Source organism: Fundulus heteroclitus, unplaced genomic scaffold (genome assembly GCF_011125445.2).
Source record: "Fundulus heteroclitus isolate FHET01 unplaced genomic scaffold, MU-UCD_Fhet_4.1 scaffold_46, whole genome shotgun sequence".
In the NCBI taxonomy this organism is placed as follows: Eukaryota; Metazoa; Chordata; class Actinopteri; order Cyprinodontiformes; family Fundulidae; genus Fundulus; species Fundulus heteroclitus.
In genome coordinates this window covers 2923601-2944264 of record NW_023396879.1, presented here as the reverse complement: position 1 = coordinate 2944264, position 20664 = coordinate 2923601, and the positions used below count along the sequence as shown (strand labels likewise).

Below are 20664 nucleotides of genomic sequence, written 5' to 3'. Positions count from 1 at the left end.
CCCTCAGGGCCAATGGCCAGGACCACTTCAGCGGGGCTGGCCGGCGGAGCCCACGGGCTCGTCCCTGCGGCTCTTGGGGGTGTCGGCATTGCGGTGGCTGGGGGATTTCCTCGGGGTCGTCTCTCCTCTTTCCTTGGGGGGGGGGGGGGGGGGGGGGGGGGGGGTTGCAGATTTCCTGTGATCGCCCCTCCTGGGCGCACTGCTTTAGGGACCCCTTTGGGAGTCCGGGGTTACGGGTCCCCTGACCCCTGCCTCTGTGCTCGGGGAAGGCGGGCCTTTGGTTCTCCACAATCACTATCAAGCTATTTTCTTCTGGATAATTTTCACCTAAACTAGCGCACTCTCACAAAGTCCCACAGGTGCAGGGTCCCAGGTATTAAATGTTCACTTATATACAGAAAGGCTGTAATTTATTTATTTTTCTTTCACTTTCTTTTTTCAGGTATCACTTTACACATGTTAGCTTAAATAATAATACATATAATTTAGCAATGGCATAAAGGTGTTACTCTATTGTATCTGTTGCTTTATGTCTGTTGGTTGTGCTGTTCTTTTTGTGTCTCTCTTTCCAGGTGATGAGGACGTTTTATCATTTTCTTCCTTTTATCTCTTCTTTCTTTCACCTCTTCTTTCATTTTTTTCCTCCTCTTATTCTTCCTTTACTCTTCCATTGTAGTGTCAATATAATTTGAAATTCTCCCTGCAGGAATAAAGCTATTTACATGCATAAATCAAGTGGAGCACTGGCGAAAGCTGTTCGTTCCACTTGTGAAAGCAAAATCTGTCGAGCTCTATTTGGCATTGAGACATCAATTCCTATTGCCACATTGCTAGACAGGACACTGGAAAAAAAAATGTCTGTGGCCATAACAACCAAATGTGTCCAAATCGCCATTTTCAGCCTCGGTATATCGAGGCAGGTGAGCAAATACTTGTGTCCTGTCTGCACTGGTTGCCTGTCCATATTTAGTTTACTTTAAAAGTCCCCCGCTTTGCTGCTGCAAATTAGAAAAGCTTCAAGACGTTTTTTTTAATCTGCTCTTAACAGTCACTCAGACTATTTATTTCCATTTTTATTATTTCTAAATTAAAATGTTTAATCGTTCAGTACGTTGCAGTGTCTGCTGTTTTTAAGGGCTTTATAAAGTTGATCCATTCATGATTATTACATGGTTATTTGGATTTAAACAGGTTCCCTTTGATCGATCTGAGCTTCGTCTTCTCTGAATGAATTTTGGCTTCGTAAAGTGCTTTAACTGAATTAACATGCATGTTGTTCCTTTAAATCCTTGTTCAGATCCATTCAAAGATGAAATAAAATTTATATTCATGACAGCTGAATGTAAATAAATGCTTCATACATCACTTCATCCTTTACATGAACAGATTTATTATTGAATAAACAGTCAATATCACACTGAGGCCAAAATAAAGCAAACATTAAAGAAGAGAAAAGTTTGGCATGTCTTTCACGTGTTCTGCTTGTTTTAAATGATTTGTACAAAGAGCCGAAGATTTTTCCACTCACACCAAGTCAGAATCTCCTCAGAAGTCCTTACAGCCCAGACGGTGTTTTATTAAACCACATCAGATAAACATTGAGTAATTTAATGACTGCTGACGTATCCTGGGTGGAACTCTTTCACATAAAATTGACCATCACTTTCTAAAAAAAAAAAAATATCAGAAAACCGAGGCTGAAACTCTGACTTTCAACCATCTCTGCAGAACATTTGAGGTTTAGACCTTCAGCGGCCGGTCAGCCTGCAGGACAAACACTGAGGACAGAGGTCTGAAGGTCCAACCAGTTGTCTCAGAACGACTTTCAGCAGAAAAATAAGAAGCTGTGCATGCTAATAGAAAAAACGAGGAAGAAAAACAACTACCACATATGAGCCGCGCCCACCCACTGCAGCTGCCTGCTTACTTGTGTCCCTTGTTGCTCTTGAAGGACACCTGCAGGACTTTGTCCCCCAGCTGGTACCCATTCAGGCTGTGGATGGCCATGGCGGCCTCCTCGTAGTTCGCCATGGTAACAAAACCGAACCCTTTGCACTTGTTGGTGTTGAAGTCTCGGATCACTTTAACGTTGACCACGGCGCCGAACGGCCCAAACATCTGCCACAGCATTCCCTCATCTGCATCCTGGCCCAGGTTATAGATGAACAGGCACCAACCAGAGGTTGGGCTCGCAGAGGCTCCGCCTCCTGTACCCATGTGGTCAGCAGTCATTGGAGAGAACCTGGAGGCAAACAGGAAGTGATTAGACACATGAAACCTCAAGTTGTAGACGAGCAGCCAACCAGAAGAGTCCGTTTCAGCTGAGCTACAGCAACAATCTGCTCACTCACCTGAACCTCTGGGCCTGATGATGGACCGGGCCCCCGAAGCGGCGCGACTGGTTGTGGTACGTCTGCGCCATCACGATGGAGTTCCTGGTCTGATTGGGGTTGGCAGCAAACTTGACATTGATTGGCTCGGAGCTGCCGGGCGGTACGTGACCATTCAGGTGTTTGACTGCGTCCTCAGCCTCGGCCCTCTTGTCGTAACGAATGAAGGCCACGCCCCGGGAGAGACCTAAGCAACCAATCAGAAGACGGCGCTTGTTTAAAAGTACCGTTTTGACCCACAAACATTTTAAGACCACTAGCATCTAACCTTAACAAAGACATTTTGTAGATGCTTTATGTCCAAATTAGGGACGGGACGATCTGACCCAGTATCGGCATTGGACTCCGACACCAACTTATTTTAATTCTGATCCAACCTACAGACATTTCCGATCCATAAGCTGCGTCTGTGCTTCAATGTTTTCTGCTAAGAAGTCTCTGCTCTGCTAGCTGCCTGCTACCTGAGTGGATGAGAAGAAATGCAGCCAGCTAGCAGAGCCTAGCACCGTGGCTAACCAACTTTTAATCACAACATGCCCGCTGTGGGCAAATGCGTTACGGCACAAACACCTCAATCATATGCAGAAAGAAAATAGAGCAGAGTGGATTTGGGAGATTTTTTTCCCCAGGCGATCCCCCTGAGGAGCGGAGGAGCAGGAAAGACGGTCTAACGCCGTTATTCTAAAATGGACTTTGGGAGACTTCCAGAAAAATCGCAGACTCTACCGTTAAAGCTTTAGAAGTGTTTTTCTTATAAAACCTTGAACTTTTAAAAATTAAGAAGAACTTGCAGAGAGGCATTTGTTTTCCCAGAAGGCTTCCAGCCGGCCGTTTCTTTGTCTGAAGCTACATGCAGTAAGGATTTAAGGAGCAGCCTTAGCCTGACCTGAGGCCTGGTCCACCAGAACTCTGGAGTTAATGATGCGTCCAAACGAGGAGAACATGTCCTCCAGGTCTTGCTGGCTCAGCGTTCTGGGGAGACCGCTGATGTAAAGGTTTGCATCTTTAATCGTGTCTGAACTCGGGCGGGCAAACGAGACCTGGAGGAAGGAGAAAGGAAGGCTTCAGCTTGTCATCTTCACCAGACAAAAATATTGAAATAAAAGAAATAAAATACAGGGAACATTCAAAATAAAACATACAGTTACATTCAATGTCCAAATAAAATAAACAGGATATTTGAAATTTCAAATCAACAGTAAAAAGAAAGTTTACACTTATCCATATTTGTTTTAAAAACCAAATAAAAAACATGTTATGTTGAGTTTTTCAAAAATAAAAGCATCCATTTTTTAAAATTAAAGTCTTGGCACATCATCTCACTGAACTGAAGGAAGTGACACGTTCAGTGCTGACGTGTGTCAGAACAGCAAACAAAATACCTTCACTCTTCAGACGCTGCAGCTGAGAGCGCCCTCTACTGTCCAGGAAAAATAACACATCTATCAGTTGAAAAAGAAAAATCAAAGAGCACCTGTGGCGCGTTACCTTGATAGTTTTAGACTGTAGCCTCAGGCCATTGAGGGTACTGATAGCCCTCTCTGCATCACTATGGTTAACAAAGTTAACAAAGCCGTAACCTAAACTGTGGCCTAGAGAAACACAAAGGAAAACAACAAAATAACAGCAAAACTCTCTTTTACAGCCATCACATTCTGAGAAACAGTGTTCATAAAACAAAGACAAAAAGGTTCTGGTGTTCTGAACAAACCAAGAAAACGGAGTTCAGCCTCCAGAGCTTAAAAAAAACAACAGTACTGGACGGAGGTGGGAGCTACTCAGCAGGTTCAACTTAAAATGGTTAACTCCTGGTTATCTGATTTAACCAACGCTCAATACCACCCCTCTAAAATAAATGGTTAATGGCTTGTACTTGTTTAGCGCTTTAACTAGTCCGACGACCCCAAAGTGCTTTACACATCCACACCCTGACGGTGGTGAGCAGACTGACAGAGGCTGACAGACCACTGGCAGCAGGCAATGCAGGTGAAATGTCTTGGCCAAGGACACAACGGCAGACGGTCAGAGCGGGGGATCGAACCGACAACCCTCCAATTGCAGGACAAACTCCCCAACTCCTGTACCACTGATAAAACACCAACTGGCCAATCCTGTCTGAGGGTCCTCCGCATCAGGATACTTCCTGTCGATGCCCTCTCTGTCTAGCTCTGTGTGATTGGGTGGTTCCTAACAGCCGATTGGACAGCTGGGTGGTTCCTAACAGCCGATTGGACAGCTGGGTGGTTCCTAACAGCCGATTGGACAGCTGGGTGGTTCCTAACAGCCGATTGGACAGCTGGGTGGTTCCTAACAGCCGATTGGACAGCTGGGTGGTTCCTAACAGCCGATTGGACAGCTGGGTGGTTCCTAACAGCTGATTGGTTGGAAGGAGCTGCCTTCATAGTTCATCTGTTTCAAAATCTGCTCAGACCAGGAGATTTCCAGTTACCATAAAAACAGAAACAAGGTTATTGCTGCTCAGCTGCACATTCATAATGTACATTTGAGCAGTAAAACGGAACATAATAAATATCAGTATTTGTCAGGAATGTAGCAGCAAATCAAAGAGACATTTTATAAGTCCAGAAAAGTTCTGTCAGACAACATGAACAGAGCAAGTATCTGCAGCAGCAACGAAGGGACCAGCTGATGGGGTAGATGGTCCTGTCAACATGGACAGACTTGGGTCTGTGGGAGGAAATAACAGCGAGTTTGCTAACCCTGACCCGCTAGTCTGGCATATCTCAGGCCGCTAGCGCTAGTCTAGCCATATCCCAGGCCGCTAGCGCTAGTCTAGCCATATCCCAGGCCGCTACCGCTAATCTAGCCATATCCCAGGCCGCTAGCACTAGTGTAACCACATTCCAGGCCGCTAGCGCTAGTCTAGCCATATCTCAGGCCGCTAGTGCTAGTCTAGCCATATCCCAGGCCGCTAGCACTAGCCATATCCCAGGCCGCTAGCGCTAGCCTAGCCATATCTTAGGCCGCTAACACTAGTGTAACCACATTCCAGGCCGCTAGTGCTAGTCTAGCCATATCTCAGGCCGCTAGTGCTAATCTAGCCATATCTCAGGCCGCTAGTGCTAGCCATATCTCAGGCCGCTAGCGCTAGCCTAGCCATATCCCGATACGTTTGTGTTCAGGGCATTTTCAGACTGGTAAATTTGAATCAAAGCCTGAACTATTTTACACGGATCTTAGCAGCCTGCTAGCGCTAGCCTAGCCAGCTGAGGCTAGCATAAAAAGTAGGGGTAATGGAAAGCCTCTCTTTTCTCCAAGCATAGGATATTAATTTAGACATTACATCATAAATTGCCCTCACTCCATGGCGGTTATGTGTGATATTTCATTATAACCAAGTATTAACAGGCACGTGTCTTTCTCTAAGCCTGTTATGCTGTTTCACACAGCACTGTTAGCACTAGCCTAGCCTGCTAAGGGCAACAGACAAAGTAAAGGAGCTCCTTCGGGAAAGATTCCCTGCTTCATAAATAAATTAACCAATGTGCTCCTAAATATTACCCACATAAATGCAGAGTGGCTAAAATAATTTCAAACATTTGTCCTGCAGACAGCAGAGCTGAGGAGGAGCACTGTGAGGCAAGGGCGTGCTGTTTACGTACCTCTGAAAACTTCACAGGTCCTGGACCCAAAGTTGCTTTGACCCTGAACATTTCTGAATTATTAGCTGATTTAAAAACTAACTTCAATGGTGAGTTAGTATACAAGCTCAGCTTCTGAGAATGGCAGCGGTGACAGGTCATGTAAATTCTTTCTCCAGTTATCGTGCTCCTATGGATCAATGCCACTGATCCTCATTGCGTTCTGCATTAGACAATGTAGCTCCCTTGAAAAAGAAGGTGATTATTCACAGGAAGCTGGCTCCTTGGTTTAATTCAGAGCTGCGTTCCTTGAAGCACAATGTTAGGAAATTGGAGAGAAAATGGCGCTCTACACACCAAGAGGAATCCTACTTAATCTGGAGGGACAGACTATTGTTGTATAACAAGACCCTCCGCAGAGTTAGAGCAGCATATTTTTCATCATTAATTGAAGAGAATAAAAATAATCCTAGATTTCTCTTTAGTACAGTTGCCAAACTTACCCAGAGCCACAGCTCTGTTGATCCATCCATTCCCTTAGCTCTTAGTTGTAATGATTTTATGGGATTCTTCATAAATAAAATTGATGCCATTAAAAATAAAATAATTGGCATCCTCCCAAACATGATTACCTCGTCCTCAATAAGTGAGGCAGCATTGGAAGAATCTTTAGAATCTGCGCAGTGTCTGAACTGTTTAGAAGCAGTAGAGCTTTCTGAGCTATCTAAAATTTTAGCTTCATCTAAACCTTCTACCTGTATGTTAGACGCAATCCCAACCAAGTTGTTTAAGGAGGTATTCCCTCTGATCAGTGGCACTATTTTAGACATGATTAATCTATCCTTAGTAAATGGATATGTACCACAGGTTTTTAAAGTAGCTGTTATTAAACCTTTACTTAAGAAACCTTCTCTTGATCAAGATGAGTTAGTAAATTACAGACCTATATCTAATCTTCTTTTCTTATCTAAAATTCTTGAGAAAGTAGTTGCTAATCAACTTTGTGAACATTTACAAAGTAGTGACCTACTTGAGGAGTTTCAGTCAGGCTTCAGAGCTCATCATAGCACTGAAACAGCCCTGGGGAAGGTCACTAATGATGTTCTCATGGCCTCAGATAATGGACTTGTGTCTATACTTGTCCTGTTAGATCTCAGTGCTGCGTTTGATACAGTTGATCACAATATTCTCCTACAAAGACTTGAACATACTGTAGGGATTAAGGGGAAAGCATTAGGCTGGTTTAAATCTTATCTGTCAGACAGATTCCAATTTGTTCATGTTAATAATAAATCTTCCTCAAACTCTAGGGTCACTTGTGGAGTACCACAGGGTTCAGTCCTTGGACCAATTCTCTTTACTATATTTATGCTTCCGATAGGCAAAATTATCAGACAGCATGGGATTAATTTCCACTGTTATGCTGATGACACTCAGCTATATTTATCCATAAATCCTGATGAATCCAATCAATTACTTCGACTGCAGTCATGTCTTGATGACATCAAAAGCTGGATGACTTTAAATTTCCTGCATCTAAATTCTGACAAGACCGAAGTTTTAATCTTTGGGCCAGAGTCCTCAAAAAATAAACTTCTTAACCAATCACTTAATCTGGGTGGCATTAACCTGGCCTCTGGTAATAAAGTAAAAAATCTTGGTGTTATTTTTGACCAAGACATGTCATTTAAATCCCATATTAAACAGGTTTCCAGAGTTTCCTTTTTTCACCTCCGGAATATCGCCAAAATTAGAAACATTCTGTCCAGGAGTGATGCTGAAAAACTAGTCCATGCATTTGTTACTTCAAGGCTGGACTATTGTAATTCTTTACTATCAGGAAGTCCACAAAATGCAGTTCGAAGTCTTCAGCTGATCCAAAATGCTGCGGCAAGAGTTCTGATGAAAATCAACAAGAGGGATCATATTTCTCCAATTTTAGCTTCCCTTCATTGGCTTCCTGTTAAATCAAGAATAGAATTTAAAATTCTTCTTCTAACGTATAAAGCCCTTAATAATCAAACTCCATCATATATCAGAGCTCTGATTACCCCGTATGTTCCTAACAGAGCACTTCGCTCTCAGACCGCAGGTCTGCTGGTGGTTCCTAGAGTCTCTAAAAGTAGAATGGGAGGCAGATCCTTTAGCTATCAGGCTCCTCTCCTGTGGAACCAACTCCCAGTTTTGGTCCGTGAGGCAGACACCCTGTCTACTTTTAAGACTAGGCTTAAAACTTTTCTTTTTGACTAAAATTATAACTAGTGACTCATGTTACTCTCAGCTACCTTTATAGTTTTACTGCTATAGGCTTAGGCTACTGGAGTATATCAGGATCTAATTTTCTCACTCTATTGAGTTCTACTGTTCTTCAATTATGCATTATGTGTTGTCATTTCTGCTTTAACTTTTTGTTCTCTCTCTTTTTCTTCATAGTAGGTACACCTGGTCTGGCGTTCTGTTAACTATGACATCATCCAGAGAAGACGGCTCACCCGCTACTACCATCTAATGTAGAACAGATTACTAGATCAATGTGTGCTTCTGTGCTTTTTTGTTTCTCTTGTTGTGTCTCTGTTCTGTCTTCTGTAACCCCAGTCGGTCGAGGCAGATGACCGTTCATACTAAGCCCGGTTCTGCCGGAGGTTTTTCCTTCCCGTTAATGGGTGGTTTTTCTTCCCACTGTCGCTTCATGCTTGCTCAGTATGAGGGATTGCAGCAAAGCCATGTACAATGCAGATGACTCTCCCTGTGGCTCTACGCTTCCCCAGGAGTGAATGCTGCTTGTCGGGACTTTGATGCAATCAATTGATTTCCTTATATAGGACATTTTTGACCAATCTGTATAATCTGACCCAATCTGTATAATATGATTGAACTTGACTTTGTAAAGTGCCTTGAGATGACATGTTTCATGATTTGGCGCTATATAAATAAAATTGAATTGAATTGAATCCTACAGATTTCTTCCAGATAAACATCCAGAACAGGGTCTAGTTGTCTTGGTACATTTTTCAGGCACCTTGTGTCTCTATCTCTCACATCACAGCATCAAAATCCCCTGCTGTGGCGTACAAGAGCAGCTCCATCTCGTACATTCCTCCATAGCAAGTTGGCACAGTGAGTTTTACAATCTATTGATTTTCAGGTTAGTGGTTTATTACCTTAGCATTAATTTAGTTTATTTAGCATTTATTTACCTTGTTCTAGTAGCCCAGCCCTCAACCCGTCATCTTTCCTGGTCTGCCAGTCACCACCTCCTTTATTAGATATGGGCGGAGTCAGGCTCTGGTTTGGGGTGAGGTACCCTTTAATGACTGGATTTCTGAAAAATCTGATTTATTTCTGACTTTTTTTTTTAATCACTAAAACTCGGCTGCAAGAGGACGTTAGTAAAACAAGAGCCCACCTGCTAGGCACTCCTCGGGGAAACGGGATAATCTCTACAAAGCACTTTTTCCTGAGATGGTTCCCCGGTAACTGGACCCGGGCTGACTGATACTTTGCTTCGTCAGAAGAGTCGATTACTGACAGAAACATTGCTCCGTTTTCTAGGCTTGCTCAGAACAAAACATCTTTTCAAACATTTTCTGAAACGTTTACAACTGGAAAAATAATGACATGTGGAAATGTTTTTAACAAAGACCAAAAAAAATCTAAGTTCTGTGACTGCTTAAACAGAAGACCCGGTTCGGCCTGAAGGACTCCCATCAGAACCTGTGGGAGCTGCAGCAAAAATCTAAAACATTACATCTTCAACAAGAAAAAAATAAGTCATCCAGGAATTAAAATAACTTAAAAAAATCACAATGTTTTGAAATATTTAGAGAGATATTTTAGTATAAAAAAAATCACAATGTGAAAAAGAAAAAAAAAAAAAACGCTTTTTAAAACTAAACTGAAAGAAAAAATAAAGCTGAGAGAAACAAAAACTGTAAAAGCAGAGACCAAAAAGCAGGTGTTGAAGTGGGACAGAACCAGAAGGCTGAAGGTTCCCAGCCAGACTTCACATACTGGTGGAAAAACGGGTTTAAGTTGATCCAGGAAGTCTTCTTCACATAGAGCCATGTTGGACAACTTTTAAAGCTGCTTTTTCTATTTACTCTGATCATCTTTGAAGTTAAGATCATATCAATGATGTGAAAGTGTGGAATAACAGTTAAACGCTTCAACTCAACAGCACCCCTACAGTCCTCCACCAGTACTGCAGCCGGGAGGGTCTGTTGCTAGGGTTACCTGCCACTTTGTCGCGGATCAGCTTGGCTGACTCCACCTCGCCGACGCTGCTGAAGAGGCTGCGCAGCTCGTCCTGACTCATGCTCTGCGGCAGGTAGTTCACGATCAGGTTGGTCCGAGAGTCGTCGTCCTCCTCCATCATGGCCTCTGCGAAGCCGTTATCGTACAGCTCCTGAGCTCACGCCATCACAGGTGGAGAGCGGTCAGGTAACAGCAAAACAAAGGGAGCCAATCAGAGAGCGGCATTTACCTTCACAGTCGCTCCTTTGGAGGAAATCTGTGCGTCTCTGCCTTCACCTTGAGTGGGCTGGACCTCACACACCTGAACACACACAGGTAGGAGTTTAGAGCTGGAATTAGACCTCACTGTCGTTCAGCTGCACATTCACACCAACTCTTCAGCAAAACATTGCTGCAAGGCCTCGAGTGAAAACAGAAGACAAAAAGAAATATTCTAAATATACCTGAAGGTATTTCTCAAGCATACAGCAGCAAATCCAAAAAAACTTTTTCTATGTGCAGAAAGTTCTGTGAGAGCCGATGGGAATAATGACCAGACGACGGTCCATTTATTACAGCAGAGTTCCCAGAGACCAAGTAACACGAATAGCTCTGTATGCAGGGGGGGGGGGGGGGGGTTAGGAGTCTGGTGACGGGAGGAATGGAGCTGTTGTGGAGTCTGGACCCTGCAGATGAGGTGGTGGCTGTCTGGGCTCTGGTCTGCAGTCTGGAAACAGGAAGGAGCACATCCTGGACCAGCGAGGAGTTAAAGGTGTCTGTGAGGAGTTAAAGTGTCTGCGAGGAGTTAAAGTGTCTGCGAGGAGTTAAAGTGTCTGCGAGGAGTTAAAGTGTCTGCGAGGAGTTAAAGTGTCTGTGGGGAGTTAAAGTGTCTGCGAGGAGTTAAAGTGTCTGTGAGGAGTTAAAGTGTCTGTGGGGAGTTAAAGTGTCTGCGAGGAGTTAAAGTGTCTGCGAGGAGTTAAAGTGTCTGCGAGGAGTTAAAGTGTCTGTGAGGAGTTAAAGGTGTCTGCGAGGAGTTAAAGTGTCTGCGAGGAGTTAAAGTGTCTGCTGAGGAGTTAAAGGTGTCCCTGCGAAGAGTTAAAGTGTCTGTGAGGAGTTAAAGGTGGTCTGGCGAGGGAGTTAAAGTGTCATGCGAGGGAGTTAAAGTGTCTGCGAGGAGTTAAAGGGTCTGCGAGGAGTTAAAGTGTCTGCGAGGAGTTAAAGTGTCTGCGAGGAGTTTGAAAGTGTCCTCGGAGGAGGTTAAGGTGTTGCGAGGAGTAAAGTGTCTGCGAGGAGTTAAAGTGTCTGCTGAAGGAAGTTAAAGTGTCTGTGAGGAGATAAAGTGTCTGCGAGGAGTTAAAGGTGTCTGTGAGGAGTTAAAGGTGTCTGTGAGGAGGTTAGAAGTTGTCGTGAGGAGTATAAGTGTCTGCTGAGGAGTTAAAGGGTGTCTGTGAGGAGTTAAAGGTGTCTGCGAGGAGTTTAAGTGTCTGTGAGGGAGTTAAAGGTGTCTGTGGAGGAGTTTAAAGTGTCTTGTGAGGAAGTTAAAGTGTCTGTGGGGGAGTTAAAGTGTCTGTGAGGAGTTAAAGTGTCTGTGAGGAGTTAAAGTGTCTGTGAGGAGTTAAAGTGTCTGTGAGGAGTTAAAGTGTCTGTGAGGAGTTAAAGTGTCTGTGAGGAGTTAAAGTGTCTGTGAGGAGTTAAAGTGTCTGTGGGGAGTTAAAGTGTCTGCGAGGAGTTAAAGTGTCTGCGAGGAGTTAAAGTGTCTGCGAGGAGTTAAAGTGTCTGTGAGGAGTTAAAGTGTCTGTGAGGAGTTAAAGGTGTCTGCGAGGAGTTAAAGTGTCTGCGAGGAGTTAAAGTGTCTGTGAGGAGTTAAAGGTGTCTGCGAGGAGTTAAAGTGTCTGTGAGGAGTTAAAGTGTCTGTGAGGACGTCAGCCAGCCGGTCAGCTCAGTCTCCCCGGTGTGTCGCCGCTACTCTCTGTGCTTCCAGTCTTCTCAACCTTCTCCACATCATCTGGGTGAGCTGTGGACTTCTTCAGGAGTGTTGCTGAAAGCAGGTGAAGGTGGACCTCCAGAACAGGTTCTAGCTTGTCTCCTAGTCTACCGCCTTTCTCTAGGATATGGTTCATTTTCAACCATTCTGCATTTCTTTCACAGCACCCGAATCAGCCCTGGAAAATGGTAAGTGCATCCCACAATGCATTGCAAAATCATATGCACTTTCAAAGCCACAAGTAGATGTTGTCTCTTTAAGACACACGCCTCCTCATTTCAAGTGCTCAACATGACCAGAACGAAGAAAAGGTTACAGAGCAAAGCTCAGAGTGGAGATAAAAGAGTTAAACTAAAACGTTAACATTTAAAGGCAGCGCTAAACAAACGGCTTTGGCCTTGATTTAAAGGAACTTTACAGTTTTCTGGAAGTTTGTTCCAGATCAGTGGAGCATAGGAACTAAATGCTGCTTCTCCATGTCTGGTTCTGGTTCTGGTTCTGCAGAGCAGGCTGGAGCCAGAAGACCTGAGTGGTCTGGAGGGTTGATGCCCTGATAACAAGTCTGTGATGGATTTAGGTGCTAATTCAGAACCGGGTCCATGTTCTCTACGTTTTTAGTCTTAGTGAGGACTTCAGAACCGGGTCCATGTTCTCTACGTTCTTAGTCTAGTTTTTATTCAGTTAAAGAACATTTAGTCTCCTCCTGCATTGATTTCTTCTATTTCCTCAGAGGCTGAACTGGTTCATAGTCACCTGGTGACATGGTGATGTAGAGCTGTGTGTCGTCTGCATAGTGATGGTAGCTGATGATGTTTATGATCTGAGCTAGAGGAGCAGGTAGATCTAGAACAGGAGGAACCCAGGATGGAACCATGGGGAACCCCACATGTGATTTATGTCGTCTCTGATGTAAAGTTACCTGCTGACACTAAAAGTCCTTTAAGTAGGATTTAAACCAGTGGAGAGCTGCAGCAGAGAGGCCGACCCAGTTCTCCAGATGTTCTAACAGGATGGAGTGATCAACAGCATCAATGCTGCACTGAGGTCCATCAGAACCAGCACTGAGGTTCTGAGGTCCATCAAAACCAGAACTGAGGTTCTGAGGTCCAACAGAACCAGCACGGTGGTTCTTCCACAGTCTGTATTTCTATGGATGTCATCAAACACCTTGATCAGGGCGGTCTCTGTACTGTGGTGAGGAAACCTGACTGGAGAACATCAAAGCAGCTGGTCGTTGTTAAGGTGTTTAATTGTTGAAACTCAGATTTTTCTATAATCTACTGATCATTTTATATTAATTTCTATGTTTGGGTTAGGGTTAGAACCAGCACTGAGGTCCAACAGAACCAGCCCTGAGGTTCTGAGGTCCATCAGAACCAGCACGGTGGTTCTGAGGTCCACCAGAACCAGCACTGAGGTTCTGAGGTCCAACAGAACCAGCACCTTGATCAGGGCGGTCTCTGCTCTGTGGTGAGGAAACCTGACTGGAGAACATCAAAGCAGCTGGTCGTTGTTAAGAAGGTGTTTAATTGTTGAAACTCAGATTTTTCTATAATCTACTGATAAAGGAGGTTTGAGATGGGCCTGAAGTTCTGGAGGAGAAGTTTGTCTAAATTGTTCTTTTTCAGCAGTGGTTTGATAATTGCTGTTTTTAGGGACTGGAGGAAAACTCCTGACAGAAGGGACGTGTTTATTATTTGATTTGAGTTAATAGTTGAGTTTATTATTTGTTGTATAACAAGACCCTCCGCAGAGTTAGAGTAGCATATTTTTCATCATTAATTGAAGAGAATAAAAATAATCCTAGATTTCTCTTTAGTACAGTTGCCAAACTTACCCAGAGCCACAGCTCTGTTGATCCATCCATTCCCTTAGCTCTTAGCAGTAATGATTTTATGGGATTCTTCATAAATAAAATTGATGCCATTAAAAATAAAATAATTGGCATCCTCCCAAACATGATTACCTCGTCCTCAGTAAGTGAGGCAGCATCGGAGGAATCTTTAGAATCTGCGCAGTGTTTGAACTGTTTAAAAGCAGTAGAGCTTTCTGAGCTATCTAAAAGTTTAGCTTCATCTAAACCTTCTACCTGTATGTTAGACCCAATCCCAACCAAGTTGTTTAAGGAGGTATTCCCTCTGATCAGTGGTCCTATTTTAGACATGATTAATCTATCCTTGTTAATGGATATGTACCACAGGTTTTTAAAGTAGCTGTTATTAAACCTTTACTTAAGAAACCTTCTCTTGATCAAGATGAGTTAGTAAATTACAAACCTATATCTAATCTTCTTTTCTTATCTAAAATTCTTGAGAAAGTAGTTGCTAATCAACTTTGTGAACATTTACAAAGTAATGACCTACTTGAGGAGTTTCAGTCAGGCTTCAGAGCTCATCATAGCACTGAAGCAGCTCTGGTGAAGGTCACTAATGATATTCTCATGGCCTCAGATAATGGACTTGTGTCTGTACTTGTCCTGTTAGATCTCAGTGCTGCATTTGATACAGTTGATCACAATATTCTCCTACAAAGACTTGAGCATACTGTAGGGATTAAGGGAAAAGCATTAGGCTGGTTTAAATCTTATCTGTCAGACAGATTCCAATTTGTTCATGTTAATAATAAATCTTCCTCAAACTCTAGGGTCACCTGTGGAGTACCACAGGGTTCAGTCCTTGGACCAATTCTATTTACTATATATATGCTTCCGATAGGCAAAATTATCAGACAGCATGGGATTAATTTCCACTGTTATGCTGATGATACTCAGCTATATTTATCCATAAATCCTGATGAATCCAATCAGTTACTTCGACTGCAGTCATGTCTTGATGACATCAAAAGCTGGATGACTTTAAATTTCCTGCATCTAAATTCTGACAAGACCGAAGTTTTAATCTTTGGGCCAGAGTCCTCAAAAAATAAACTTCTTAACCAATCACTTAATCTGGATGGCATTAACTTGGCTTCTGGTAATAAAGTAAAAAATCTTGGTGTTATTTTTGACCAAGACATGTCATTTAAATCCCATATTAAACAGGTTTCCAGAGTTTCCTTTTTTCACCTCCGGAATATCGCCAGGATTAGAAACATTCTGTCCAGGAGTGATGCTGAAAAACTAGTCCATGCATTTGTTACTTCAAGGCTGGACTATTGTAATTCTTTACTATCAGGAAGTCCACAAAATGCAGTTCAAAGCCTTCAGCTGATCCAAAATGCTGCAGCAAGAGTTCTGATGAAAATCAACAAGAGGGATCATATTTCTCCAATTTTAGCTTCCCTTCATTGGCTTCCTGTTAAATCAAGAATAGAATTTAAAATTCTCCTTCTAACGTATAAAGCCCTTAATAATCAAGCTCCATCATATATCAGAGCTCTGATTACCCCGTATGTTCCTAACAGAGCACTTCGCTCTCAGACTGCAGGTCTGCTGGTGGTTCCTAGAGTCTCTAAAAGTAGAATGGGAGGCAGATCCTTTAGCTATCAGGCTCCTCTCCTGTGGAACCAACTCCCAGTTTTGGTCCGTGAGGCAGACACCCTGTCTACTTTTAAGACTAGGCTTAAAACTTTTCTTTTTGACAAAAATTATAACTAGTGACTCATGTTACTCTCAGCTACCTTTATAGTTTTACTGCTATAGGCTTAGGTTACTGGAGTATATCAGGATCTAATTTTCTCACTATATTGAGTTCTACTGTTCTTCAATTATGCATTATGTTTTGTCATTTCTGCTTTAACTTTCTGTTCTCTCTCTTTTCTCTTCATAGTAGGTACACCTGGTCTGGCGTTCTGTTAACTGTGACATCATCCAGAGAAGACGGCTCACCCGCTACTACCATCTAATGTAGAACAGATTACTAGATCAATGTGTGCTTCTGTGCTTTTTTGTCTCTCTTGTTGTGTCTCTGTTCTGTCTTCTGTAACCCCAGTCGGTCGAGGCAGATGACCGTTCATACTGAGCCCGGTTCTGCCGGAGGTTTTTTTTTTTTCCCGTTAATGGGTGGTTTTTCTTCCCACTGTCGCTTCATGCTTGCTCAGTATGAGGGATTGCAGCAAAGCCATGTACAATGCAGATGACTCTTCCTGTGGCTCTACGGTTCCCCAGGAGTGAATGCTGCTTGTCAGGACTTTGATGCAATCAACTGGTTTCCTTATATAGGAAATTTTTGACCAATCTGTATAATCTGACCCAATCTGTATAATATGATTGAACTTGATTTTGTAAAGTGCCTTGAGATGACATGTTTCATGATTTGGCGCTATATAAATAAAATTGAATTGAATTGAATTGATCAGATGTTATGACAGGCAGAACGTTCATTAGAAAAAAGGAAAACGCAAAAATAAAAATGTTGAAGACATAAGGTATAAAATACAAAGGAATTAAAAGACAAAAATAAAACATACATAGAAATACACAAAAACTAAGCAATTAATAAAATTGAAGATTTAACAGATAATAAATAGGGTAATTATTACAAAAGTGAAAAAATGCATTAACTTTGGCAGACCATAACGCCGACAATTATTTTTTTTCACGTTAATCACGCGTTAAAACACCAACACTGTTCCTTAATGTTTTTCCCCACAGCGTCTCTGAACTGTTTTTTACCCTCTGTGCTTTCCGTAGTTCACAGAACGCTAGAGACTGTAACAAAACAGACTCACGCTAACTGTTGCCCAATCCGCTTATTTTATGTGACTTTGAGCTTCTTTTTTCTAAAGTCGCTTGTAAATTTCATGAGTCATGGATTCCGACTTTTTTGGCTTGTTTCTGAAAGTGAAGTCGCTTATTTGGCTCTAAAATAAGTGACGATAAACAGGAGTTATAAAGAGACCTGCTGCACTACAGACACAGTGACTATAACCAGCTGAATTCTCCCTCCGCCTCAAAGCGCTGCAGCGCATCCTGACGTAGGAGCCGAGGGAGCAACTCTGGATTTTCTGCAGTTTACGGTGCAATAACCGGTGATAACTGCTGAAAGTAGATTACATGGAGCAGATCACCATTTGGAGCTGACATTGGTTCTGAAAATTAGTTTTTACACGCTGATAACGTTGCAGAAACCAACCCATAAACTTTAATGCTTATTAGTTGTCTCTGTATGTGACAAACTTAAGGCCCATTCATACCCTACGATTGGTCTACACGTCCGTATTTCTGTCCGTGCGTTCTATCTGTTGACTCCTTCATACCTCCGTCCGTTGAGGTGCGCAATAACCAATATTTCCTCTAGGTGGCAGTGCTGGGTGCCAATAATTCGTCATTGATCAAACATGGCGACGGTCCAAGACGTGATTTTGTTGTATTTGCTCCGTAAGTAAACTTTTTGTTTGTCCCTGTGCCCCGGACACGACACATCATATGTGTGGGTAGCTGCTGCGGACAATCTCCGCAAGTCGTTCCTCGAATCCCGCCATTGTTTAAAGCCCTGAATTATAACCTTCTTCGTGATTTTGTTGACACTTTGTACTACAAACTCAATAGCGCCCCCACCGTTTCCGGTAGTATTGCTCCGTATTGATCCGTTTCGTCCGTAATCGTAAGCTCCCAATTTTCGTATCAAAATACGGACGAAATCGACAGAACGTATGAAACACGTATCCGTCTTTTACGTGAGCTATGAATGGGCCTTAAGGCTGAACCACGTTGCCAAATAAAGTTCCTGGAGTTACATCTGGAAATTTAAAACCTTTTTCCAGGCTTTAAACTTTATGAATGTGGATATAAACAGCATGCAAAAATATACAAAGAAATTATTATTGTTGGTGTGAAAGCTCAGGATTAGATGTGTGAGAGTGAAAAAATGCACAATAAGACTTGTCACTTTATTGAAATGTAAAATTTGTATTACTTTATATGTAAATGCTTAATACCATTTCTATCTTTGTTTAAGAGGTGAAAAAATATTTCAGCATAAAATATTTATTTACACATTGTGTAAACATCAGGATGTTATGATGAGTGACTTAGCCATTATTGACCCGAGTTTAACATTTTATGGCACCAGCATGTTTTCATTACAATTCTGAGAAATGCTTGAAAAATAAATATAAAAATATTTTTCGTACAAGCATGTTATTAGTGTCATTTACTGCAAAATTGCATTTTAAAATGCCCAAATAGGCTTTTACACTTTCAAAAATAAAAGGATAAAATATTTGATTAATCTTGAGTTAACTACTGACATTTTATATATATATATATATATATATATATATATATATATATATATATATATATATATATATATATATATATATATACACACACACACACTTATACTTTTGTCTCCTTGTATAATTACTGCCTAACTATTGTTTATTTAATTATATGCTTTATTGAGCATTTATTTCAGTACTTTTAATGTAGCAGGACACAGGGAGGTCTAGATTTACGGTGTTCAGACATAAGATGAATAATATTGATAGTGCACGGCAGTGAGGCCATCAGGCAGACAGGTATCCTGAGCTCAGAGAGGCCAGCTACACACTCAGTGGCAGCAGCAGAAACTCCGTGACGGTCAAGGAACCAGGTGGATGAGTCTCTGCGGTTCATGTTTCACAAATACAGCCGCTAGCACGGAACACAAAGCAGATGTGACATCAGTGATGACATCAGTGATGACCTCACCTTCAGGTACCTGATGTGTCCTCGTCTCACTGCCATGGAAACTGCTCAGGTAGTTTGATTTTGTCTGGAAGAGGAAGCTGATTGGTCAGCGGTGAGATTCACAACACTTTGATCTTCACGTCATCACACCAACATGGCTGCCTCACTCAGGATCTGAGACGATGACTGCATCTGACCGTCTATATCTATGTTCCTGCAGATCATCAGGGACATGTTCAGCTGTGGTGAAGGTCTCATTAACGGGCTGGTCAGCTGTAGCTCACCCCCACCTCACTATCGCCTTACAGTCTTAGGATCACCCCCACCTGTCCACCTGGAACCCGCCATTCCTCCGTCACTAAGCTCATCAGTCTCATGCTGCTGCTTTCAAACCGGGCCGCCGTTTGACGGACTCATCTGGCTCTAAACGGTACCAGGTCCCGGTCTACAGACGGTAAACCCCCGCGGCCCGGTTCATAATTAGCAAACTGAGCCAAAATGGTCAGAAGGGAATCGGACGTGAGCGGGTGAGAAGATTCAAGTTTAGCATGTTGAGCTAGCAGGCGGCTAACAGGCTAACGGCGGGAGCTAACGGCTAATTTAAGTGACAGAGCTCACCTGATCAGGTGGCGCAGGTAAAGCTGAATGAGTCCACGGCTGTGGAGAGGTCCACTTCAGGTTCGCTCGATCGTTCGGCTGGTTCTCCCGAGGAGTTTAAAACCTGCAGCTTCTCTGAACACGCTCTTCTCAACACAAAGGAACAGAGTATCGCGAGAATACAGCTTCTTCTCTTGGGGTATTGGAGGGCGTGTGTGCACACTGTTGCCCTCTACTGGACTGATGGGGAAACTACAGCTGGTCTGAACGAACGTAAAATATAGGTTTCATTAAAAAAAAATTGTTTATTCAACTCATTTGTATTTCTATAGCTCCAATTCACAATAAATCATCTCAAGTATCTCTCCAAAGTCAGCTTCCATCAGATCCTCCAGGTTGGTGAGAAAGTTTCCTCTCTAAGGAAACCCAGCAGGTTGCATCAAGTCTCTCCAAGCAGCATTCACTCCTCCTGAAAGAGCGTAGAGCCACAGTGGACAGTCGTCTGCATTGTTGATGGCTTTGCAGCAATCCCTCATACTGAGCATGCATGAAGCGACAGTGGAGAGGAAAACTCCCCTTTAACAGGGAGGAGAACCTCCAGCAGAACCAGAACCAGGCTCAGTGTGAACGCTCATCTGCCTCCACCCACTGGGGCTTAGAGAAGACAGAGCAGAGACACAGAAAGCTCAGAAGCTCACATTGACCCAGGAGTACTTTCTATGTTAGAGAAGACAGAGCAGAGACACAGAAAGCTCAGAAGCTCACATTGACCCAGGAGTACTTTCTATGTTAGAGAAGACAGAGCAGAGACACAGAAAGCACAGAAGCTCACATTGACCCAGGAGTACTTTCTATGTTAGATGGTAATAGCGGGTGATCTGTTGTTGTCATTCCAGCTTTTAACTTTTTGTTCTCTGTCATTATTCTCTTCATAGAAGGTACACCAGGAAATACAGATGTTTCATAAATTGGCGCTATATAAATAAAATTGAATTGAACTGAATCTGCCTCCCCTGATGATGTAACAGCTAACAGAACGCCAGACCAGGTGTACCTTCTATGAAGAGAAGAATGACAGCGAACTAAAAGTTAAAATCTCTTTTTTTTTTTTTTTTTTTTTTTTTTTTTTTTTTCCCCCAGTGTCCTGTCTAGCAAAGTGGCAATAAAAATTGATATCTTAATGCCAAATAGAGCTCGACAGATTTTACTTTCACAAGTGGAGCAAACAGCTTTCGCCATAATGCT

The 20664-nt window shown here is 42.6% G+C and overlaps 1 protein-coding gene across 1 annotated transcript; it reads right to left on the bottom strand.

Moving 5' to 3' along the window:
- Window positions 1-1369: 1369 nt before the first annotated feature.
- LOC105923094 (ELAV-like protein 1) lies at window positions 1370-19613 on the bottom strand. The gene is made up of 8 exons (XM_036131804.1): window positions 19441-19613; window positions 18844-18907; window positions 10476-10547; window positions 10226-10397; window positions 3879-3982; window positions 3277-3430; window positions 2352-2577; window positions 1370-2242 (listed from the first exon to the last, which is right to left on the bottom strand). The coding sequence occupies exons 2-8, from the start codon at window positions 18877-18879 to the stop codon at window positions 1924-1926; spliced, it is 1083 nt and encodes a 360-aa protein (XP_035987697.1). The 5' UTR covers window positions 18880-18907; window positions 19441-19613; the 3' UTR covers window positions 1370-1923.
- Between the last annotated feature and the right edge of the window lie 1051 nt (window positions 19614-20664).